At 34.9% G+C, this 26,498-nt stretch overlaps 2 protein-coding genes across 2 annotated transcripts; both read left to right on the top strand.

Moving 5' to 3' along the window:
* The first annotated feature begins 9,017 nt into the window (after positions 1–9,017).
* LOC120083697 (phenylacetaldehyde oxime monooxygenase CYP71AN24-like) lies at positions 9,018–10,836 on the top strand. The gene is made up of 2 exons (XM_039039537.2): positions 9,018–9,986; positions 10,086–10,836. Exons 1-2 carry the CDS (start codon positions 9,057–9,059, stop codon positions 10,686–10,688), a joined length of 1,533 nt encoding a protein of 510 aa, XP_038895465.1. The 5' UTR covers positions 9,018–9,056; the 3' UTR covers positions 10,689–10,836.
* Positions 10,837–11,414: 578 nt separating this feature from the next.
* LOC120084089 (phenylacetaldehyde oxime monooxygenase CYP71AN24-like) lies at positions 11,415–13,315 on the top strand. The gene is made up of 2 exons (XM_039039988.2): positions 11,415–12,346; positions 12,579–13,315. The coding sequence occupies exons 1-2, from the start codon at positions 11,462–11,464 to the stop codon at positions 13,191–13,193; spliced, it is 1,500 nt and encodes a 499-aa protein (XP_038895916.2). The 5' UTR covers positions 11,415–11,461; the 3' UTR covers positions 13,194–13,315.
* The last annotated feature ends 13,183 nt before the right edge of the window (positions 13,316–26,498 follow it).

Genomic DNA, 26,498 nt, shown 5'->3' with positions numbered 1-26,498 from the left:
TAAGCGGTGATGTTGAACCACTATCACCTATGCAGATCAAAGGATAATCTTGAATAAATAGAAGTTTATAGTTAGCTCAGGTTTAAGATCGAGTTACCTTAAGTCATTTATTTAAAATAGTCAATTTTAACAGCAAACGGTCGTTATAAAGAAAAGTAACTATTTTATGGTCCGGTCTTATGCAAACATCTTTTGCATAAGATGTCTCCACTCGGATGTCTCCACATGAACGATTTGGGGATCACATCATTTGTATCAATATACAACATGGGCCGCATCCATAGTGTCCCTAGGATGAGGTACCCAATATCATCCATATACTTATAGACCTTTTTGGCTATAAACTAAAACTTGATCCTCTTTTATGTCTCTACATAAAGTTAAAGTATTCATACTATGGCCATAGGTTCGTTTATTGGATTTTATAACATGATGCAATTTCAATAACACTTTTATTGAATAAAGTTTCAATAATACTTCTATTATAAAAAATAGAATATGTTTAAACAATATAAACTGCGAGTTTTAGGACATTCCCAATAGTTTGTACACTACATTACAAACTATAGACCCTATGAGATTTAAGGCACCAACCCCAACAATCTCCTACTTAACCTAAAGCTAATGGAGTGTGGTATACAATATAAAAGTCAAACTAATATACAAAGTATACAAACAATAAACTAGAGCATAATATGCCCAATACACAAATCTCCCACTTGCCCTAGTCTAAACGTGGTCTATCCTATAGACCCATACTCTACAGCTGACCCTCAAACACCTTAGTCGTCATGGTCTTTGCAAATGGATCAGCAACGTTATGCTTCGAAGCTATCTACGTGACGATCACTCCCCTCGATACACAATCTCTTGGATGAGATGATACTTCCGTTATATGTGCTTCACACGTTTGTGACTCCTTGGCTCTCGGAAATTAGCCACAACATCACTATTTTCAAAATAAAGTGTGATGGGCTTTGACATGTCTGGAACGACTTCCAAATCAGTCAAGAATTTCCTGAGCCAAACAGCTTCCTTATAAGCTTCATAAGCTGCTACATACTCAGCCTCTATGGTAGAGTTAGCAATGCACCCTTGCTTGGTGCTCCTCCAGATTACTACCTCTTTAAGAGTGAACACTGATCCTGATGTGGATTTCCTATAATCCTTATCAGTCTGAAAATCAAAGTCCGTGTATCCTGTAAGGATCAAATCCTTAGAACCATACACGAGTATCTAGTCCTTCGTTCTCCGTACATACTTGAGGATATTCTTAACAGCAGTCTAATGATCAAATCCTAGATTAGACTGATATCTACTGACTATCCCCACCGTATAGCAGATGTAGTCTAGTACACAACATCGCATACATCAAACTGCCAACAACCGATGCATAGGGGATCTGTCTCATTTCTTCAACCTCTTAAGGTGTCTTAGGACATTGTTCCTTAGAAAATATAACTCCATGCCTAAAAGGTAGTAAGTCTCTCTTGGAGTTTTGCATTGAATACTTGACAAGCATTTTGTCAATGTATGATGTTTGAGATAGAGCTAGCTTTTTGTTCTTTCGATCTCTAAAGATCTGAATTCCCATAACAAACTAAGCCTCTCCCAAATATTTCATTTGGAATTGGATCGCTAGGCAGTTATTAACTTCAATCAGTAGACCTACATCATTCCCTATAAGTAGGATATTATCTACATACAATACTAGGAAAGTTACTGAACTATTGATAATTTTCTTGTATACACAAGGCTCATCAACATTCTAATCAAAACCATAATATTTGATCGTAGTGTCAAACCTTATGTTCTAAGATCAAGAAGCCTACTTCAGTCCATAAATGGACTGATTAAGCCTGTAAACATTTTTCTCTTAACCTTGGGTTATGAATCCCTCAGGCTGCTCCATATAAATGGTCTCCTCAAGATTACCATTCAGAAAGACAGTGTTGACGTCCATTTGCCAAATCTTATAGTCATAATATGAGGAAATGAACAAGAGGATCCAGATAGACTTTAGCATGGCAATAGGTGAGAAAGTCTCCTCATAGTCGACTCTCTCAACTTGGATATAACCCTTTGCCACTAGTCTAGTTTTGAAGGTTTACACCTTCCCATCAGACCCCATTTTCTCTTATAGATCCATTTGTAACCTATAGGTTTAACCCCATCAAGTTGATCTACAAGATACAAAACCGAATTGAAATACATCGACTCCATTTCGAGATCCATAGCTTTGATCCACTCATCTTTGTTAACATCCTCTGTTGCCTCCTTGGAAGACAATGGATCCTCAACATCTCTGTCAGTTACCATAGTTAGGATGGTGAATAATTTAAATTAAAGAGTTATTAATTATTCACGTATCGTTGTACCGTTGGAGCTTCAAGCTACAGGTCCATGAGGTCCCTTTGGTGGCTCAATGGGATTTAATGAGAACCAGTTTTTGGATTAATTTGAATTGTTCAAATTAATTAAGGTAATTAATTATATGTGATATAATTAATTTAATTTAATTATATATGATATAATTACTATAATGTATTGATACATTATAATATTAAGTATTTGTGAGAGGAAATAAATATTTGAATATGATTCAAATACTAATTATATGAATTGAATTCATATGGTTAAAATTAATATAAATGTGATTTATATTAAAAGCCATTGATGAGAGAAAGATATGTTATATTTGATATAACATATAGTTTAATATATATTATATGATAAGGTAGTTATCATACGAATATATATAAAATAATTTATTAAATAAATACATTTATTTATTTATTTTATTTTTTAATTAATGTTATTTGGGAAAAAGTTGTAACTCTTTCCCCCTCTTTCTCTCTAGATCGTGTATGTGGGTTGGTTACACTTTCTTCTTCTCTGTATGGTGAAGAAAGAAAACATAGAAAAATCACACAAGGTAGTTCTGATATCTCAGATTAAATCTCAGGCTTTTCTTCTTTTCTCCTTTCCAAATCCCTTTCCTCACCAAAATAGTTATAGCCCACTCCTCCTGGATTTTCATCCAGAGAATACCGAGGTTGCTTTTGTGATAGTGCCCTTTTTAGTGTTTGTGATTTTCACAGGAAGAGCAAACGTGAAGATTTCGTTCTTCAAGGGTAAGTCTTCTATTCCTTTTTTCTCTTCTTAGTTTCTCAAGTATGTTGTATGTTTTGTTTAATTAAATGCATGATCTGTTCTGTTTCTCTGTAAAATTGTGTTCTGTAAATTTTTTAAAATTGGGACGATCCGCTTCCACTATAGACCCTTCACAGGTATTCTTCAAGAGTGTGGCATCATATTATTCAAGCCTTGGAATCAGCCCTTAAGGGAGTAATTTATCTACTTACACCGACATTGGGGAATGAGTGAATTCCTCCTTGTGTAGCTGTATTTCCAACTCCCCAATCAGATAAATCCCCAAAATAGTAGGCTTATTGAGTCAATGATCTGACTATTCTCACCCATACAAATCAAAGGACCACCTCTATAGTGAGAAGTTCACAACTCACTCAAGATTCAGGTCATGTTACCTATGGTCATCCTGGTGAAATGTAAATCTCTATTATGAACGATGTTATATTATAAGACTAAACATTTTGTGGTCCAGTCTTATACAAACTCCTTTGTATAGAATATCCCCGTTCACATGAATGATAGGATCAGATCAGTTGTAGCACTTTACAACAATTGTAACATCTAGAAAGTGGGTCATACTCCTAGTGTCACCAGGATAAGGTAGTCATCTTTATCCATCTACAGACCATTTACATTATCACTTAAACATGATCCACTCGTATGTCTCTACATACATGTTTAAGCTACAAGATAACCTTGGATCTTAGTTTATTGGTTTGTGGTTAATGCAACTAAAATGGAAATAAAGCATTATATGTTCTATTAAATAAATAATTGAAATAAAACTTCATATGTTTTATTAAATAAATAAGATGTTTGTATATTACAATTACAAACTATAGGACCTTACAAGATTTAAGGCACCAACCCCAACATCAAGAACATCAAGAAAGTCAGAAATGACAGTAGCTTGGTATGAGGTGGAGAAATTCACAGGACATGGGGATTTTCAGCTGTGGATGAAGAGAATTCAAGCTTTTCTGGCTTCACAAAAGGTTTTAAGGGCTCTTGATGATCCTAAATTCTTGCCTGAAACTTTCATTGAATCAGAAAGACAGAACATGGAGCAAGTGGCTTATGGAGCACTGATCTTGAATATTTCAGATGGTGTGCTAAGATAGGTCATCAAACACAACCTATGAGGTACGGGAGAAGCTAGAGAAGCTCTATATGAAGAAGGATGTGCCTAACAAGCTATATGTGAGGGAGAAATTATTTTTCTTTAAAATGAGTTCTTTAAAGTCCTTAGATGCGAATCTTGATGAGTTTAAGAAACTCACAAATGAGTTCGCTCAAATAGGGGACAAGTTGGGAGAAGACAATAAGGCAGCAATTTTGATAAACTCTCTACATGAGAGTTATAAAGATGTAAAGACAACATTGAAATATGGAAGAGATTCAATTTTTGTTGATAATGTAATCACAACCTTTAGAAGTAAAGAGCTAGAGCTTAAAGTTAAATCTAAGGGCAATGGTGATGTTGAATCACTGTTTACAAAATGAAAATCTTTCTCAAGAAAGGGGAAATCTAACTTTTAGAAGGATAATCGTGCATAGAGGGATAAATTTGTTCTAAAATGTTTCTTTTTCCATAAAGAAGGATATTTCAAAAGAGATTCCACATAGAAAGGATTTCAAAAGGCCAAAGGAACATGGAGAGGAAATGTTTCTATTAGGGAGGATGGACTTGAACTCATAGAAATTCTTGCAACCACTAAGGAAAGAGCAAATGGCCATGAATCTAAAGAAGACTAGGTGTTAGACTCAGGTTGTACCTATCACATGACATCACCAAAGGCATGGTTTATCTCCTATAAATCATGGGGTGGAGGATCAGTATTCATGGGAGACAATCACGATTGTAAGGTGGTTGGAATAGGCCCAGTGGTGCTTAAACTCCAAGACAATAGAGACATACTCCTCAAAGAAATAAGGCATGTTCCACAACTTAGACGGAATTTGATTTCTATGGGAATGCTTGATGACCAAAGCTGTGTGTTTGTTAGAAAGAATGGAAGCCTAGAGATTTCAAAGGATGGAAGACCTATCTTTAATGAGGTGAAGTCTAATGGGTTGTACTTTGTGAGAAATGTTTCATTACCAACTCAAACACTTGTAGCACGGAAGCTTGAAAAGGATGAGATTGATTTGTGGCACAGAAGACTCTCACATATAAGTGAGAGAGGAATTCAAGAGCTACAGAAATAGGTGCTAATCAAGTCAAAGGGTACTAAGAGGTTGAAGGGGACTCACAAAACCACTGATATTCTAAGCTACATACATGCTGACCTGTAGGGCCCTACAAAGATTCCTTAATGGAATGGTTCAAGGTATTTCCTTTCTCTAATAGATGATTACTCAAGGGAAGTTTGGGTGTTTTTGCTAAAATCCAAAGACCAAACATTTGACAAATTTAAAAATTGGAAATCCATTATTGAGAATCAATCTAGTAAGAAAGTAAAATACTTAAGAACAGACAATGGTTTAGATTCCTAGGAAATGTCTTCAATAGTTTTTATGCTGATAATGGAATTTCAAGGCATAGAACAGTACCCTACACTCCACAGCAAAATGGAGTAGCTAAGAGGATGAATAGAACTATCCTAGAGAGAGTAAGATACATGATTTCAAAAGTTAAAATGGAAGAGTTTTTTTGGGCAAAGGCAGTGGCTACAACTTGTTTTACTATTAATAGAAGTCCTTGCACAGTTATTGATTTTAAAACACCTGAGGAAATTTGGTCAAGGCATCCTTCTAACCTCTCTTTCTTAAAGCATTTTGGCTGTGTGGGATATATTCATGTCAAATAGGGGAAGGTTCAACCTAGAGCTATGAAATGTATGTTCATTGACTATCGAGAAGGAACTGAAGGGTTCAAGTTGTGGGATTTCAAATCTAATCGAAGCATAATCAGTAGAGATGTTGCATTCAGAGAAGAAATACTTTATATGGACTCTAAAGATTCTAAACCAGCTGAAACTGGTAATGGAACAGTGACTTAAGACCACTCTGAGATGGAGTTCTCTAATATTCTCAAACTCCTTTCAATCATATTCAAACTGATCACCCTGATCAACCTGAAGAAGAACAAATAGGGACAGAGGCAGAAATTCAAGTAGAAACCCAAGAACCTCAACCTCAGAACTTAACAAACTATACTCTAATAAGAGACATAACTATAAGGGAAAGAAGGCCATCACAAAGGTATAAAGAGGATGATTATGTTTCTTTTGCTAACCTTTATGATGACCTAAATGATGATGAACCTAAAAGCTATGAAGAATCAGTTAACAGCAAGGAAAGCAAACAGTGGGTGAAGACAATGAATAAAGAAATGAACTCTTATATAAAAATGAGACATGAACTTTGACTACTCTACCTTATAAATAGAAAGTTGTGTCCTTCAAGTGGTTATTTAAGAAAAATTTGGGGAAGGCAGATGAAGGTGGAGTGAGATACAAGACTAGACTAGTAACTAGGGGATACACTTAAAGAGAAAGACTAGACTACAATGGCATTTTCTCCCCTGTATTGAAGCATACTTCTATAAGAGTGTTCCTAGTTATTGTAGCTTGCAGAAACCTAGAGCTAAAACAGCTAGATGTGACCACAGCTTTCCTACATGGAAAACTAGAAGAAATTATCTATATGTCTTAGCCTAAAGGTTATAAGAAAAAAGGGTCAGAAGATCTAGTTTGTTTGTTGAAGAAGTCCCTATATAGGCTTAAACAATCTCCAAGGTGTTGGTATAAGCATTTTGATGAGTTTATATCGAGCCTATAGTTCAAAAGAAGCAACTATGATTCTCGTGTCTACATAAGGAAGTGTGAGAATAAGGAAGAATTCTATCTTCTACTATATGTAGATGATATGTTATTGGCAGGAAGTAATATGGGTTAATTAAATAAAATTAAAGCTCAAATGAGCAAGGAATTTGATATGAAAGACCTAGGGGCTACAAGCAAAATCCTAGGGATGGAAATCTACAAAAATAGAAATAAGGGAGAGTTGTTCATATGTCAGTCAAACTATGCAACTAAAGTATTAAAGAGGTTTAACATGGCAAATGCCAAGATTGTGTGTACCCCCCTAGCTCAACATTTTAAACTATCTGCCAAAAACTCTCTATCCATTGAAGAAGAAAAAACGTAATGGAGAGAATTCCCTATTCAAGTGCCATAGATAGCCTAATATACTTGATGGTATGCACAATATCTGATTTAGCTCACTGTTCGAGCTTAGTAAGCAGGTATATGGGAAATCCAGGGAAGGCATATTGGGAGGCAATAAAGTGGGCATTTAGATACCTAGTGGGCACTCAAAAGAAGGGTCTTTTATATGGACACCCTACTTCAACTAGCCTAAGTCTAATGGGCTACTCTGACTTAGACTTTGCTAGTGATTTAGACAAAAAAAGGTCAATCACAGGGTATGTTTTCCAATTTAAAGGTAATACTATCAGCTAAAAATCTAATCTACGGTCCATTATAGCTCTATCTACAACAAGGGCAAGATTTATTGTATTAACAGAGGCTGTCAAAGAAGCTAAATGGCTACAATGACTCCTATCAGGCTTTGGGTTTAATCAGAAGGTAATAAACATTAAATGTGACAATTAGAGTACTATTTGCCTAACTAAAAACTCTCAGATTCATGATAAAACCAAACATGTGGATATACGAATGCACTTCATAAAGAAACGAAATAGATAAAGGTGAAATAAAAATTGAGAAAGTTAAGACTGAAGAAAATTTATTTGATTTTTTAACTAAAGTTGTGCTTCGATCCAAGCTAGAATATTGTTTGGGTCTACTTAAGATAGTAGACCATCCAGCTGAAGGGTGAAGTTACAAAAAAAAGTCAAGGTATGAGTAATTTTTAGCTCAAGGTAGAGAGTTGTAAAAGAAACTGAGCTAAACAATTACATTTAAACTTCAAAGTTGAAGTTACAATTCATCTGTACTTATTACAAGAAAACAGAAAGTTGTTACTATTTGTCGAAACAATAAATAATCTGAAAAAGTTGTTTTTTAGTTTACCTATTTTGTAACCTCCTTACAAACATATCTGTGTATATAAAACAGATTTGGAAGGAAAAATAGAGATGACATACGAAATATGAAAAAATTTAAAACACCTTAAAAAATCTTTTAAATAAAAGAAGAAACTTATACATTTGACAATGGATGTAGGTCTATTAGACTTGGCCACTATAATCCTTGTGCATATCTTTTTCTTCTCATTTCATCTCATAAGTTGCATGCTCATTTTTTTCAAAAATAATTCTTCTTCGATCTACATGAAATGACCAAGAGTAAGAAAGAGTAGTTAGAGAGCTTTAGAACCCTAAGTGAGAGAATGAAATTGACATGAGGAGATAAGGTTGATTACCTGAAATTTTTACTCAATTTATTTTTCTCTACTATGTGACCGAAAGTGAATCACATATGAAAATTTCTTGTCTTTGTTTCTAGGCCAAATAAAGTGGTACTCTTCTTATTGGGCTTCTGTAAAGAAAGGAAACCTTATCAAATAAGACCCATTTGTTTTAATAAAATTATTAAACATTTTTTAAAAAAATAGATACTTTAATGTTGGATAACATGCGTTCTTATAATATATAGCTCAAATTGAATTTGTGTATCAATTATGCTTGCAAAATAATTCAAGTTACTCTTGCACCTATACAGGATCATCCTCTATCATAATTAACCGACTTTTATATTCATTCTTTTATATTATTATTATGATTATGGTAAACAATTCCAAAAGTAGTTCAAAATAATTTAAGAATATCCATTTAAATATACAAAATCATGCATTGGATGGACTATATTTTAATATTCATTTCCTCGTAAATAAACCTTGGAGAACTTGCAAAATTCTCAAACCCACATCTCAAAATGGATCAAGCTCCATATGGAGGCACCCTTCACTTCAATCTCATCTCTTTCTCTCTTTGTTTCTTCTTCTTCCTAATTTTTCTTAAGCTGTTTAGAGGCAACAAAAAGATCACTAAATTCCCTCCTTCACCTCCCAAATTGCCCATCATTGGCAACCTTCACCAGCTAGGAGCCCTGCCTCACCAATCTCTAGCTGCCCTTTCCAAGAAATATGGGCCTCTAATGTTCTTAAAGCTGGGCCAGACCCCAACTCTAGTGGTTTCATCACCAAAAATGGCTAGAGAGATAATGAAGACCCATGACCTTAAATTCTCCAATAGGCCTCAAACCACACCAGGAAAGCACTTGCTCTATGGATGCCAAGACTTGGCTTTTTCTCCATATGGAGAATATTGGAGACAAGCCAAAAAAATGTGTGTTCTTGAGCTTTTAAGTGCCAAAAGAGTGGAGGCATTTCAATATGTGAGAGATGAGGAAGTTGGTTTGCTTATTGATAGGATTCGTCGTAAAAGTTGTGATGTCATTTGTGGGGACGAGTGTGTGAATCTTAAACAGATGTTCATGTCGACGACGACCAATATAATATCGAGATGTGTTTTGGGAGAGAAGTTTGAGGATGAAAATGGGGAGAGTAGATTTGGAGATGTGTCAAGAAGGATTTTGGTGTTAATTACAGCATTTTCTGTTGGGGATTTCTTCCCTTCTTTTGGATGGATTGATGTAGTTAGAGGCTTCATTAGGGAACTGAAAACAACCTCCAAAATATTGGATGGCTTCTTTGATAAGATAATTGAAGAACACAGGACAAAGATGAGTGTTGGTAAATCTGATGAAGAAAAGGATTTTGTGGATATTATGCTGCAGCTCCAACAGGATGACATGTTTGACTATCATGATTTTAGTCTAGATAGGCTAAAAGCAATCCTACTGGTTTGTTCTTTTTTCTTTTTCTCTCTCTCACATCTGCTGATGACCAAAATCACTTTTGACGTGCTCTAACCTGAAGCCATTTTTGTCTCCAAATTGCAGGATATGTTTGTAGGTGGAAGTGACACAACTGCAACAAGTTTAGAATGGGCAATGACAGAGCTGATGAGAAACCCTGCAGCCATGAAGAAAGTCCAAGAAGAGATCAGAACAATAGTTGGAAATAAGCCAAAGATTGAAATGGAAGATATAGAAAAGATGGAGTACATGCACTGTGTGATAAAAGAAACTTTGAGATTACACCCGCCGGCTCCTTTCTTAGTGCCTCGAGAATCAGCAGGAGAAGTTGAGATTGAAGGCTACCACATTCCATCAAAAACCAGAGTTTTTGTGAATGTTTGGGCAATTCAAAGGGACCCCATGATTTGGGAAAAGCCAAACGAGTTCGTCCCAGAGAGATTCATACAGAATTCAATTGATTACAAAGGTCATGACTTTGAGTTCATTCCATTTGGGAGTGGGAGAAGAAAGTGTGCTGGAATATCGTTTGCAATTACTTCCTTTGAGTTTGCATTGGCAAATGTTCTTTACTGGTTTGATTGGAAGCTTCCTCATGGCTCTGTTTTGGACGTTGATGAAGAAAATGGACTCACTATTTGCAAGAAAAAACCCCTGCATCTCAAGCCTGTACCATATTATATCTAGAAATATATTGTTGTTGAGTTATTTCATATTCGCAATTTGTAAATTTTAATTTGTATGATTGTTAATTTACTGTTTAATGTGAACTTAGTCCTACGGTAGTTGATATAACCTTCTTCTATAGAAGTGTTCTATCAACTTCATTCTCTCACGTTTTCTATATTAAATATGGATGGTGAATGTATATGAAAGTTGATATAACCTTCTTTTATAAACCACGAGGTTGATAGTATGAACATTATGCCAGTTGAGCTATGCTCTTGTTGGCCGTGATAACATCTATGAGTTAACTTAAAAGAATTATAATTAATTAAGTTCATCACTATTAAAATTAAAATTAAAATTTTATTTCTTAATTATTTTAAATTAATTAACAAAAACAAAATTGAGGTATTTCTTATTTCCAACTCAAATAATAGCATGCATGATCTTTGGAAGCACAATCTCTTTCTATCATATCACACAAATATAATAAGATATTGTGTTCCCACCACTTTGCTTAGTTCATATATTCTCAATGGATTACATTACAAGGAACAGCTATCACTCCACAAGGTCAAACCAGCACTGACTTATTATTTAAATGGAGGGGTGTGACACATTTTGTAATATTAAAATGGTTTGATGAAGATTTAATATTAATAACTCACAATGCAGGATATGGGCAATTTTTTTATTAGGTGGAACATGGGTAACATATAATATATGCTTAACCAATCCAGAAAAGATAGATCTAAAATTGCAGTTACACTGGGTCTACCAACTTGACTAATCATATGGATCAGTTCAATCTTTTGAATTTCTCTCTATTTTTCATACTATTCCTTCTTGTTCTCAAGTTGTTTAGAGCCAAAAGAGTGAACTTACCTCCATCACCACCAAAGCTGCCAATAATTGGAAACCTTCTTCAGCTGGGCAGATATCCTCATCGATCCCTTCAAGCTCTCTCTAAAAAGTATGGTTCTCTCATGTTTCTGCGACTGGGATTCACTCCAACCCTTGTGGTTTCCTCAGCAGAGATGGCCAGAGAGATATTTAAGAATCATGATATCAGTTTCTCTAACAGACCCAAATCAACCGCTGCCAATTTGTTTTTCTATGGATACAAAGATGTTGGCTTTTCTCCATATGGGAACTACTGGAGAGGATTAAAAAAGATTTGCACTCTTGAACTTTTAAGTCAGAAAAGAGTGCAAGAATTTCAGTATGTGAGGGAAGAAGAAGTTGAAGTCTTGGTGAATAAGGTACATAAAGCCAGATCTGCAGGTTTATCTGTTAATCTTAGTGACTTGATTACCTCAACCTCTAATAACATAGTTTCAAGATGTATATTTGGAGAGAAGTTTGAAGATGAAAATGGAAAGAGCAGATTTGGTGAACTAACAAGAAAGATGGCTAAGTTAGTTGTGGCTTTTAGTGTGGGAGATTTTTTCCCTGGTTTTGGATGGGTTGACAATATCACTGGCTTAATTGGTCAATTGAAAGAAACTTCTCGTGCACTTGATACTTTTCTTGAACAGTTGATTGCAGAACACAAGACAAAGAAGAAACATGATTCTCAAGGTGACAGAGAAGATTTTGTGGACATTCTTCTCCAAGTTCAACAGAAGGATGATCTTGGTTTTGAATTCACTCAAGACAGTCTAAAATCAGTGTTAGAGGTATTTCTCCTTCCTATACGCACACAAACATATCATCTATTGGAATATAATTTTCTCCCTAATAAAATTGCTCTCTCTTTGTCTATGGACGTAGGTAACGCACTTAGTGAACCATGTAAATCTTTGTGTCGATTCTCTATTGTTTTACGTTTTTTTTTTCCCCATTATTTGTGGACTCCATAACATCCTCAAATAGGAAGGGAGGGCTCAGTGTATCAGATTATTGTTTCAGGATATGTTTATAGCTGGAACGGATACGACTGCATCAGTATTGGAATGGACAATAGCAGAGCTAGCAAGAAATCCAAGCATGATGAAGAAAGCACAAGAAGAAGTAAGAAGAGTGGTGGGAAAAAAGTCAAAGATAGATGACAATGATATCCTTAGAATGGAATATCTAAAATGTGTTATCAAGGAATCATTGAGGGTGCATCCACCTGCTCCTCTATTATTACCTCGAGAAACATCTGAAATGGTAAAGCTAGGAGGGTGTTGTATTCCATCAAAAACCAGAGTGTTTTTCAATATTTGGGCGATTCAGAGGGATCCAAGAATCTGGGAAAACCCAGAGGATTTCATTCCAGAGAGATTTATGAACAACCCAGTTGATTTCAAAGGACAAGAGTGCCATTGCCTCCCATTTGGTGCTGGGAGAAGAATCTGCCCAGGCATGAATTTTGCTTTTGCGTCAATCGAATACGTGTTGGCTAACCTTTTACAGTGGTTTGATTGGAAGGTAGGTGATGACAATATGATGGCCAAAGACGTGGACATGACTGAAGATATGGGGATTGCTCTTGTCAAGAAAAATCCCCTTTTTCTTAAGCCAATAGCATTTTCAACTTAATGTAATATTTGTTTGATCTGTTATGTTAATTGCTGGAAGTTGGTTTCTGGTTGTGTTTTATCCGATCTCTGTCTTCCTTTGTCGCAAGAAATTAATAACAAACCATAGTAGTATTATGGATACGTTATATGAACTGCATTAAACTTGGATTTCTTCTACTCATAGGAGCGTTAATCCAATTCCTTTTCAGCAAGCAAAAGAGTCTCGGAAGATGGAGATGGGTAGGGAGTTGGAACAAGAACCAGTAATAGAACAATGAAATGGAAGATATACGATCACGTAGAAATTGGAGGAATAAAAATATTAATCTCTTTTTTCTCTTATTCAATATGTTCAGATTACGTCTTTTGATATAGGAGAAAGACCTTTTACAAATATGGAAAGAATAAAGACAATAAAGAAAAAAATATTCATATACAAATATAGAAATTTTAACACTCCCCCTCAAGCTGGTTTGAAGATGTCTTCCATAGCCAGCTTGTCAATCAATCTGTCAAATTGTTTCTTTAAAAGGCTTTTAGTTAGCACATCAGTAATTTGCTCTGATGTAGGAAGATAAGGAATACATATTGTTCCTGTTTCAATTTTTTATTTATAAAATGTTTATCAACCTCAATATGTTTTGTTCAATCGTGTAGAACTAGATTATGAGCAATAGAAATTACAGTCCGTATAGGCATAGTCAAAGAAATCTTCAACTCTTCAAGTATCCTTTTGATCCATGTGCTCTCACAAATTCCATGAGCCAAGGCTCTAAACTATGCTTCAGCACTACTTCTGGCCACCACATTTTGTTTTACTCCTCAAAGTAACCAAATTTCCTCCAACGAAGGAACAATAACTAGAGGTAGATCTTCTATCTGTAGTATTTGCAGCCCAATCTGCGTCAGTATAGACTTCTATTTGGAAGTGATTATTCATTTTGAATAGAATACTTTTTCCAGGAGACTCTTTCAGATATCTCACAATTCTGTAGGTCGCTTCAAAATGAGTCGGTCCAGGAGCATGCATAAATTGACTAACCATGCTCACAGCAAATGCAATATCAAGATGTGTATGAGATAGATAAATTAGTCTATTAACAAGCCTCTTATATCGTTCCTTGTCATTTATTTCTTCTGCTTTTGCTGTTAGGAGCTTTATATTAGGTTCAATAGGAGTTTCTACAACCTTGCAACCAAGCAAGCCTGTTTCTTTAAGTAAATCAAGGACATACTTTCTTTGTTTAACAAAGATCTTTTTTTTTTTATCTTACAAATTATATTCCTAGGAAAAATATTTCAAAGTTTCTAATAGAGTTAATTTTTGCAACAGAGAAAATGTTTTCAGATGATCAATTTCATATGTCAGTGAATCATTTAGCTACCAATTTGGTCTTGTATCTTTCAACACTACCATCAATGATCAATTCCATATGTCTGGGTGAATCATTTAGCTATCAGTTTGGTCTTGTATCTTTCAACACTACCATCAACATGACACTTTATGGTAAACACCCATTTACACCCCACTGGTTTCTTATTCTTAGGTAATTCTACTATTTTCCAAGTTCCATTTTGTTTTAGAGCATTCATCTCCTCCATAACTACTAATTTCCAACTTGAATCATCTAAAGTCTCATGTATATGTTGGTTTACAAAAACATGCAGTGGAAGAAAACAGGATCATTAAGCATTCTAATTCTTCAATTTTGACATCAAATTAAGTATATTCATGGAGTATTAAGAGGGTTTCATTATATATCTTTGAAGATTCTCTTCAAACTCGAGAATCAGCTGCAATCTTCTCCAATTCTTATTGTGGACCACCACTAGAGCTTCCCTAATATTCTCTAGGAGCCTTAGATTGAGTTGTAGGACTCAAAACAAGCTTGAACTTAGGGAAATTGGAGAAGAGGTTTTCTGGTTTTTCAGCTTGTTGAAGAACTTCTTCAACCTTCAAAAACTCAACAATTCAGCAATTGCATCAGCATTTTCACTCAATCAAGAGTGGTTTTATTACATGGCTCTCATGCAAACTGATCACTTAAAGTGATTCCAGCTACTCCTTGAATTTGATGGTGGAATTGTATGTAAGAAGGTGACTAACCTTCTTGCTTAAAAGTGGGAAAATCCCATATTTGGATTTTCCTATTTTTCAATTCCCCTTTTTCATTTTGAAATTGATTTTCAAAATCAAAACTTTTTCCAATTTTAATTCTTTAATTAAAATTGAAATTTTATTTATTTTACAAAAATTAATTCAATAATCAATTTTCTAATAAAATTAATAATTAATAATTAATTAAAAATTTTAATTAATTCTATTAATTTAATATCAAATATAAACTAACTTGCCACCAATTCCATTACCATGAATCCCTATTCATGAAATTAATATTTAAATCATATTTATATATTAATCGATTCTCCAATTACGTTTAATTCCAAAATTAAAAGTATAATTATATCACATATAATTACTAATTCCCTTAATTCGAATTTGAACGTTTCAAATCAACTTATCATATTATTCTAAGGCTAATCTGTTTGTGATCTAGTAGGGGAACCTAATGGACCTACAGATCATGGGCTCCAATGATCCGAGATTAATTGGCTAAACTTTTTATACCAAATTAACCCTCATTTGTTAACTACAAGGTCACTCCACTAAAGCCCAGTAGTTACACTCCCCTCACTATAAATATATTGTGTCCACTCAATATAATCCCAATTAGTAGGTTAACCCTTTACAAGTTGTTCATAATAACGACTAGGTCAAAAGGCTGTTTTGCCCCCGAGATTACCTCTTGTTTCTTAAGTCCCACTGATCCTCTAAGGAACAATTCATTTGTGATTCGATCATCAAATAGAGTTCCTCTCGGGCCAATGAGAAGGTAGGGCCCCTTGTTCAAAACCTGGAGTTAGCACTTAAGGGGAACAATCTTTCTACTATCCCTAAAAATGGGTAGGAGTGAATTCTGTCTTGCACCCTATGTCCCCAGCTATCTACCCGGTCTTCCCTCTTGAATGGGAGGTTTATTGAGTAGTTGCTGTTGAGTCAACCCTCACTTACGAAAATCTAAAGATAATCCTGAATAAACAGGAGTTCATAGTTAGCTCAGGATTAAGGTTAAGTTACCTAAATCATTGTTGTGAAATAGTCAGTCTTAAATAGTAAACAACGTTATAAAGTAAAAGTGACTTATTTCTTGGTCTGATCTTATACAAACTCTTTGTACAGGACGCCCCCACTTCTCATGTCACCACATGAACAAATTAGGATCACTTCGTTTGTAGCACTTTATAACTCCCTGTAACAACTAAAGAGTGGGTTGTATCCAACAATGTTACCAGAATAAGGTATTCAACCTTATTCATATACTATAGATCATTTTGACTATTTACTTGAACCTGATCCACTCTTACGTTTCCACATAAAGTTCAAGTACTCATGTAATAGTTATAGATCTTTTAGTTTATTGGATTTATTTCTAAAACAAAATCAGAAATTCATGTATTAAAGAAATTGTTTATTTTTCAGAATGACTAGTTCATTGATACAGCTGTTGGCTTCGGATAAATTAACTGTGGATAATTATGCAACATGGAAATCAAATTTGAACATAATACTAGTGATAGACGATTTAAGGTTCGTTGTGAGGATTGTCCTCCCATACCAAGCTCAAATGCAAACTGAACTATTCGGGAAGCATACGACAGATGGACGAAGGCGAATGAGAAAGCCCATGCCTACATTCTTGCCAACATATCTGATGTTTTTGCTAAGATACACGAAAGCATGTTTTCTGCCAAAGAGATTATGGAATCTCTACGTGGGATGTTTGGACAACCGTCCTTCTCCCTGAGGCACAATGCTATCAAATATGTTTACAATTGTCAAATGAAAGAAAGGGCCTCTGTTAGAGAACATGTCCTAGACATAATGGTTCATTTCTATGTGGCAGAGGTAAACTGAGCTGTCATAGATGAGAGAAGTCAAGTTGGTTTTATTCTAGAGTCTCTTCCGAAGAGCTTCTTGCAATTTCGTACTAACACGTTAATGAACAAGATAGAATACAACTTGACCACACTTCTTAATAAGCTATAGGATTTTCAGTCCATTTTGAGAACAAAAGGGCAATAAGCGAAGGTAAATGTTGTTGTTGCTGAGGAAAGAGGGTTGTCCTCTAAAAAGCATGATGTTGCTTCTTCTTTTAAGAATAAGAGTATTCCCTTGAAGAAGAAAAAGTGGAAAGAGAAAAAGAAAACTTCTACTGGCTGCAAAGGCAAGGCCAAAGCTGCAGAAAAAGGAAAATGTTTCTACTACAGCGAGGACGGGCACTGGAAGAGAAACTGCCTATAATACCTTGTAGAGAAAAAAGTGAAAAAAGAAAAACAAGGAAACTAGTTCCTGAGGATTGCTTGTAATGAGATAATGTTCCAGGTTGTGAACATGGGAGAATATCATAGAAAGACCAGTGGGAGATTTTAGAGTTGTTAACAAAATATGAATCCGATTACTTTTATAATGTAATAAAAGTTGTTTTATCTTTTGTAAAGGACATGTTGTATATAATCTTTTGTTATAAATAAAATGTTCATTAGCAAAAGTTACATTTTATATTTGTTATACTATAAAGCAACTTCAGTTAAAACCAACAAAAGTTCAAGGTCATTTCAAATATTTAGATATTTAATGGCTGAAAAGAAATAAGGCAAATGGTTATGTTTACCTAAGTAATAAGTTTAGAACACTTGAAAGGTTCAAAGTGTATAAAACCTGTTAGGTAAAGAATACAGAGAGTCTGAGATTTCTAGGGCTATTTTGGTAGACCATGAAATCAAATGGCAACTCTTATACCTAGTTGTCTTAATTGTTTTGAACAACATTCCAATTTTAAAGTGCTTCTGAAATTCCATATGAGATATGGAGAACTTATAAAAGGTGTTTATGATATGTAAAAAATGTTTACATAGTTCAGAAATCTAGAATAGATCACATGTGTTATTGTCGAACCCTTAAGTATTGGAATATTGTTTAGATGGCATGCTTATCTGTAGGCAAACCAAAAGTAGTATAATTTTCAAGAAATAGAAAATCAAGTGTTTGTGTTGACAAATGCTAAATTTTTCTAGAAAAGTATACAAGATGACTATGTATTATTTAGTTTCCATAAAAAGTAATGTGTATATCAATAAGAGTTATTAATTAAAGCTGACACTGTAACAAAAGTTGTTTGGATAGATCAAATACATCTAACTCAAAGAGTAGAGGATACCTCAATATAGTGGGAGGAATGTATGACAACCTAGCCATAATTTGGGATTAGTGGAAACTCAAGTCATCCAGTCTTGGTGACAATATCAAGAACAAGAAGTTGTGAAAAAGATGCATTCCCTATATTGTTTTGAATTTAAGTTCGTTGTATACTAATATGTTTACAGCAATTCTCTCGGCTATAGTATTTGAGGATCACCTTATGAGACTAGGATTACAGGTTGTATAACCTAGGGAAAGTGGGAGAAAGACCCATGGGTATATGATACCTAAGGATGGGTATGTGACACCTAAGGATAGGTATGTGATACCTAAAGGCAAACCATGGGTATGTGATGCCTTAGTTTATTGTATTTCTCTGTAAAACTCAAAAACTCAATGTATTCATATGTATCTACCACTGGAATTATAGTCAAGTGGGAGTTTGTTGGGTTTTATGTCTTAAAACTCGTGGTTTGTAAATAATAAACTCATTCTATTAATCGATGAAGTTGTTATTGAATACCTGAATTGCTTGTTTCGTTTTAGAAATAAATCCAATAAACTAAAAGATCCATGAGTATTACATAAGTACTTGAACTTTATGTGGAGATATAAGAGTGGATCAGGTTTGAGTAAATAGTCAAAATGATCTATAGTATACGAATAAGGTTGGGTGCCTTATTCTAGTAACACTATCGGATGTGGCCTACTCAGTAGTTGTTACAGGGAGTTGTAAGTGCTACAAACGAAGTTATCTTAATTCATTCATGTGGTGACATGAGGAATGAGAGTGTCCTGTGCAATGAGTTTGCATAAGATCAGACCAAGAGATAAGTCACTCTTACTTTATAACGTTGTTTACTGTTTAAGACTGACTATTTCATAGCGATGACCTAGGTAACTTAACCTTAATCCTGACCTAACTATGAACTCCTGTTTATTTGGAATTATCCTTAGATTTGCATATTTGAGGGTTGGCTCAATAGCATCGGCTCAATAAGCCTTCGATTTTAGGGGTAAGACCGAATAGATAACTGGGGACATAGGATGCAAAATGAAATTCACTCCTACTCGCTTTCAGGGATATTAGAGAGGTTGTTCCCTTAAGTGCTGACTTCAAGTTTTGAACAAGAGGCCCCACCCTCTCATTGTCCCAAGAGAGAGCTCGGTTTGATGATCGGATCAAAAACTAATTGTTCATTAGAGGATTAGTGGGACTTAAGGAACAAGAGGTAATCTTAGAGGTAAAACAGCCTTTTGACCCAGCCGTTATTACGAACAACCTGTGAAGGGTTAACTTACTAATTATGGTTATATCAAGTGGACACAATATATCTACAGTGAGAAGAGTGCAACTACTGAAGTATTTATACCCTTCTTTATGCTTTAACATTCACCAGACCATAAAAATTTGAATGTATAAGCTTTTAAGGGTTCTTTGGTTCTTTTAATCATCTTATCTTCAAGATAAAACATACATAAAGTTAAAGATTTGTCTTCTAACTTATTTAGATGACCACCTATGGATATGTGATACCTAAGGATGGATATGTGATGGGTATGTGATACCTAAAGGCAAACTACGAGTATGTGATGCCCTAGTTTATTGTATTTCTCTATAAAACTCAAATAAGTAATTCATGTATTCAATAAGAACTTTATCGATTAACAGAATGAGTTTGTTGTTTACAAACCACGAGTTTTAGGACATAAAATCCAACAGTATATTCTTTGGGACAAATAAGTCATCAATCTTTGATGTGAAAGATCTATGACTATCTGACAATTTTTTATATGACATAAAGTTTACAATAAGATGTTTGGTACAACTGTGAATACCTTTTCTAAGGGCAATGAGAACATCGAGATCAGACACTATTAGAAAATTACTTTGAGTAGTTAAAGGAGTATGAATAGAAGAAAAATTAACATCGAGATCAGACATTACTGGAAAAGTACTTTGAGTAGTTGAAGGAGTAGGAATAGAAAAAGATTACCAGTTTCAGTCGTTAGGGTCTCAGATTGGTAATGTGAAGGACCAACTATCTTGTTTTGGTTCCCTTGATTGAATTTTCTTCTAGTATAAAACTTAAACTCAGGCACTTGATTAATATGATCATTTTGTAATATTTCTCCCCTTGATTGAGAAGTTTCTACTAACATCATAGATCTAGTAACATCTATACAATTAGGACTGGAAAAAGAAATACAAACATCCCAAAAATTTTCTTCCAAATTTGACTTCTCCCCCTAAAGAGAACTGCTCAGACTCAGAGAATCGATATCATTAATTCAACTCCAAACCGAAACAAAAGAAATTTATAAATGCCGAACTACTACTATCACTACTAAAACATAACAGTGGTTAGTCCAAGTCAATCCACAGAGAAGCGCGATTGGTTTCATTGTGTTAATTTTCTTACTAGAGCGATAAACGGGGGTTTTGGTGTGGAAAAGATAATATGTGTGAAGTTGAAATAAAAAGGGTAAATGCAATCTAGGAAAGGAGTCTATATAATTTCTAAAACAAGAGAGAGTTCCTATGCAAATTCTTTCATTAGGCACCAATTAATTATCCTGAATCTGTCAATCCCTGAACCTATTAGAAATTCTAATAGCCGAATTAGCCAATTTTGATTAAAAATCCAAACCAGCACTAATTTAGCTTAAAACTTTTCCTTCTTAGTAACATACAAGTTAAAACTGAAAAGCATTAAGAAAGGGTTCAATTGTTGAGACATACTACAAACCGAAAAGTCATACCTTGTAGCATGATTTCTTTGCAAAGATTGTACTAGGGCAAACATGAGTTTGGCCAGAAAAAGTCTAGACCCTAAACATGTGATCTTAATACTTGCAAGTTAATCAATCAATGATGAATAGACTAGGATGATTTTGCAAACAAGAATTTCAACTAATTAATTTATCAAAAGAATTTATCAAAAGAATTTATCAAAACTCCATTAAGATTAAAACAAATCCAACAAAAAAATTCACAAGATTGCAGTTAAATTAATTAAGAAACCTTCAAGAAATTAAACACAGGGCTCTTGCTCAAAGAAACTAGATAGAGTTACCTCTCAAATCATAAACGAATCTGAGATACAAATCTGTTCCATTGATTACAACACAAAATAAAAAGCGAAACTAACCTAAAGATACCATTAATTGAAGGGAATGGATGAAAGAACGAGTTTTACTTCGACCTCTATCAATTTGGCCTCCCAAATTTGGCATATTTTGACCTAAAGACAAAGGGGAGTATTTATAGGAAAGATCGCAGTGTCGCAACACTGAAAATAGCGTTGTAACGCTAGCGTTGCGCAACTTCGAAGCATTGCAATGCTACACATTCTATCTTAGAGCGTCAGGATAGAGCATTGCAATGCTATGACAGTGTAGTGACAGTTTCGTAATTTTCACTGTTCTGAAGCCTGGCTGCTCAAATCACCTTCAAATTGCTTCAAATTAGTCCCGTTTGTCTCCGATTTCTTAGTTCTACCTCCTCGGTGCATGATACCTACAAAATAAGACAATAAATACATAAAATCCATTAACGAGCCTAAATTAAGCTAAGAATAATAGCTCTTTTTAAAAGGTAACAAACACCCCCAACTTACACTACAAGAAATCGCACTTCTCCCGATGCCACAAATCGCCGGGAAAGGGTGAAAAATGCATCGGGAGATCCTCTCCTGATGAAAGATGGATCATTAGGAGTTTGGTCAGGAAAAATCCATCTGGAGAGGAACTCCCAACGCATAAAACAGGGCGTTGGGAGTTGTTCTAGGAACTCCCGACACCCTATTCTATGCGTCGGGAGTTCTCAAAAACTCCCGATGCCCTATCTTATGCGTCGGAAGTTCTTCCAACGGTTTGTTTTATTTGTCAGGAATTATGGGAACTCTCGACGCGCTAAAATATGCGTGGGGAGTTCCTTTATTAGTTTAATATTGGCTTTTAAATTTTTTTAATTTATAATTTGTAATTTTTTAAATTTGGTCTGAATAACCTGTAAAGCATCATTATCCAACTCAAACAGATTCACATAATAAATAAAACAAAGAAAACGAAATACATACTATAACAAATAAAGGAAAAGTTACAATATCCTACAATAAAACAAAGTCGATACTAAATAAAAGAAATTTGTTTTCAAAAATACATGGAAGAAATAAAATGAAAACAATGTCAATAAATACAGAAAAGAAAACAACGTCTAGAACACAGCATCTTGAATAATCGTCCAACCTCATCTCCGAACAACATCCTACAATAAAACAAAAACATTCAAATGTCATAATCTTTATTTTAATCCAACTCGGATACTCCTTCTCTATACTCCACTAATAACTTATTCCTTATTTTAATCCATTCTTTATTCATCCTTAAAAATAAATCTTTTCTGACCAACTTGTAATCCAAAACAATAACCTGTATTAAGCATGAATTTTGATTGATTTAATAAACAATTTGATCAAAGGACAAAGAACACAGCCAAATTTGATCATGTTTTCTAGATCAAGCTTTTCTAGACCATAATTTTTACAACTTGTAGATAGATTTTCATAGCTTCCAAAAACATCTCTATCGGCGGGGATTGAGGACAACAATTGCAGAAATAGTAACCATTGCACAAACAATAGCTTCCAACTTGAAACAATTGCACAAACCAACAATAACTGCTAACTTCAAACAATATGTCTAATTTTATACTGAAAGAACCAATGTTCTAGGACATCCACTATTAAAGGATATTATGAGATATCAAATATAGCTCATTAAATAAAACAATAAATTGTCATTCTAAATTCTAGGCTTCAGAATGAAAAGTCAAGAAAATCATCAACTTTTAAAACCAGTTTCCTATTCATGCTCATCATTAGAAACCATGAGATAACTTTTAAGAAGAGGGATGATTAAATGTTCATAGAATTTTCAATAGAAGTTTTAGTCATATACACAAACATCATGGTAAATTTAAAATATATTTTTAATTAGTTTTAGTCACTAAATCCCTAACCTTAAGAATTAAAAGGAAAAAAAAAAACTCAATCCACAAAATTGCAGAAATTGTAACATCCACAATCCACAATTCACAATAACATCCACAATCCATAAAATTTCATAAATTATAACGTAATGAAATGGGTCAATCTCAATTAGGGCAATAAAGAAGGCAAAAAAAAAAAAAAAAAACCTATGCTAGAAACATTATATTTAATTTAAAGCATAACAAGAGAGATAGATGCTAAATGATGACAATAAATCAAAGCAAGAGTAATCGAATTTCAAAGTGATAGAAAATGAAACAATGGCTTGAATTTGCAAAATAAAAGAAAAGAAATGAAAGGGATGAGGGCGAACCTGTTGAAAGCTTGCGAAGGACACCGAAGCGGCGAATAGATCGAAGCGAACAGCAAACGGAATTCTAAACCAAACAGCGAACAGAGATCTGAACTGGAAGGTGAACGGAGATCTGAATCGGAGCAAATGGCAAACGGTGATCGGAAAGACACTGGAGATATGAATTGAACGACGAAAGGCAAAGGAAACGAGAGCTTGCGAAGGCACATGAACAACGGACGGCACACGAGCGACAGGTGAGCGGCGGTGACAGGCGACCGGCGAAAGGATTGAGAGGGAGCGTCATCGGCTAGGGTTTGTTTTTTAGATTGGGGTTATTGGAGAAGAAGAGAGGCTGCTCGATATGAGTATATACCAGATCTGATTTCCCGATGGCTATCGACAACCGTCGGGAGATCCGCTGGGAGTTCCTAAGGAACTTTTGATGAATAACTTACCGCATCAGGAGATAGGACCGATCTCCCGACGGTCCCTTACCGCGTCTAGAGATAGGTCCTATCACCTGACGATCCCTTATGTCGTCGGGAGAGACCCTATCTCCCGATGACCGATCTCTTAGCAGCGGATTTAAGCGTCATGGGGAACTTCTTTTTCTTGTAGTGTTAATTCTTGCTCGTCTCGAACAAGGCAAAACAAAATATAGGTATGAAACTTATGATGTAAATGAGTACTCGGATCTCAAGGCTAAATTTAACAAACTCTTCTCAAAGAAAGGGTCATTCAAATGCATACACTTAATCAAGAAATTTAAAATTAATTCTTTATCCCCCACGTGTGTGTCTACTTAGCCAATCCTATCTAGGTCTCTACGAGCCTAGGAAAGTTTTATTCAGCCCTCAACTCGTTTTCCCCTACTTTGGCTCAGAGGATCAAGAATTAAGCTCCCTAGACTCAAGGTGGCAATGAAACATTTAAGGGAATCAAACCCTTTTATTTATTTATTTATTTCATGTTTATACACAAGAAAGAGGAAACCTTATCTAGACACATCAGCTTCGTTTTGCCTTGCCCACACGGGTGTCATACGAATCATCCAACTACGAGCAATGTCTCCTAACAAGGTGTCAAAGCTTACTCATTCCTCGGGTACTTTATCTCAGAGGGAAAACTATGGGTGTCATAACCCCCTCAGGTTAATCCTAACCCAAGAAAGAAAAGTAATCCCCTTCAAAAATATCATACAAACTTTCTTTTACTCCACAACATGCTTGCCTTTTAATTAGCATACAACAGGCTTTTGCTTTACAACACAAGAGTTTGGAAAAAAACCTAAGCATGCATTACTAAGTTGAGCTTCAGTTACTTAACAACCCTCACCTAGACCTTTTGGAGACTAAATAATCCAATCCTAAGCATTCAAATCCACAAATAAAATGGCTATTTTCTCAAAATATGCAAGGGAATCAAGAAAAATTTTTAGATTTAGCCCAAATCATACATACATTCTGTGAACCCTAAACAAATTGAAGAAAAAGTTATCTAAATCCTGTCACAGAAAGTCATCATCATAATACATGTATCATAAAAATCATATCAACAGTTCAACCACAACGTCCAAGCTCAGGTGCTCAAGGACTTGTCAGACATACATATATAACTACCACCCCTAACTTTAAAACGATACATTGTCCCCAATATATCTTTAATCTAAGCCCAATGAAAATAAAGACAAGGGAGTAGAAAACTTCCCCTGAAAACATAGTCGCACACAAGATGGTGGTGGTCATAGGCTTGCCTAAAAAAGATGCTCATCTCCTCTAAGTCATCCCTACGAAACAAAAATAAAAAGAAACATAATCTAGAAAACAAATAAAGAAAGCAGTAAATTTTGTCACCTGGCTCCCTCCAAGAACGAAAAATTTTTAACGTCGATTCCTCGACATGATCTGTCCCCTGTCAATGTACAAAGAAATTCTCGTATTTCTCTGGTCCCTTCTTGGATGAGTCGATATAGCCCAATAAGACTACAATGCTCTTCATCTTTTGAAGAGAACCAGACAGGTCGAATTTGGTATCTTTCATATTAATAAAAGGAAATAAAAGAAAAGACTTAAGAACTAACTCTGTAGAAAATAAAGACTCTAACTCAACTGACTTGTGAGATGAAGGCAAGAAAAATTCAAAAATAAGAGGAATACCAGTACAAAGAATAGGGCGAGGCTTGGGAGCCTCTAACTCTTTTACCTGAAATTCTTCTAAATTAAGCCCATACTCAGACTTAACCTCATTGACTTCTTCTTGTTGTGGCAGAAGATAAGCCACGTCATCAGAATCGGTCCATTCTTATTACATCACAAGGTCGAGCTCAGTGCCATAGATACAGGATGGCTCTAAATGATTTCCTACGCGCTTAGAAAAATCATTAGTACATTCACACATTAAATAATCCAATGCCTTACCTTGATCAAATTTGAGGAACCATTTGTTATGCGGGATCATCTATGTTCATATCGTCGCTGCTCACCTTAGCATCCTTGGAAGGTGATTCATAAGACTCCTCCAGTTTCCTAACTAATTCAGTGATCTGAGTGATTTGGTCACTCAAACTCTGAATTTTAGCTCTGACCTCACGTTTGAAATAGATGTCGTCCTGTTGGAAATTGATGGGTTCTTGAAAATAGTTGGGGCATTCCTGCACATACTCACCAAAGCGATTAAAAAGTTCCTTAACTATATCTTGTAAAGAAATACATGCGT

Source organism: Benincasa hispida, chromosome 8, assembly GCF_027475165.1.
Source record: "Benincasa hispida cultivar pf3 chromosome 8, pf3_genome.v1.1, whole genome shotgun sequence".
Lineage (NCBI taxonomy): Eukaryota > Viridiplantae > Streptophyta > Magnoliopsida > Cucurbitales > Cucurbitaceae > Benincasa > Benincasa hispida.
This window is presented reverse-complemented; position numbering and strand designations above follow the sequence as displayed.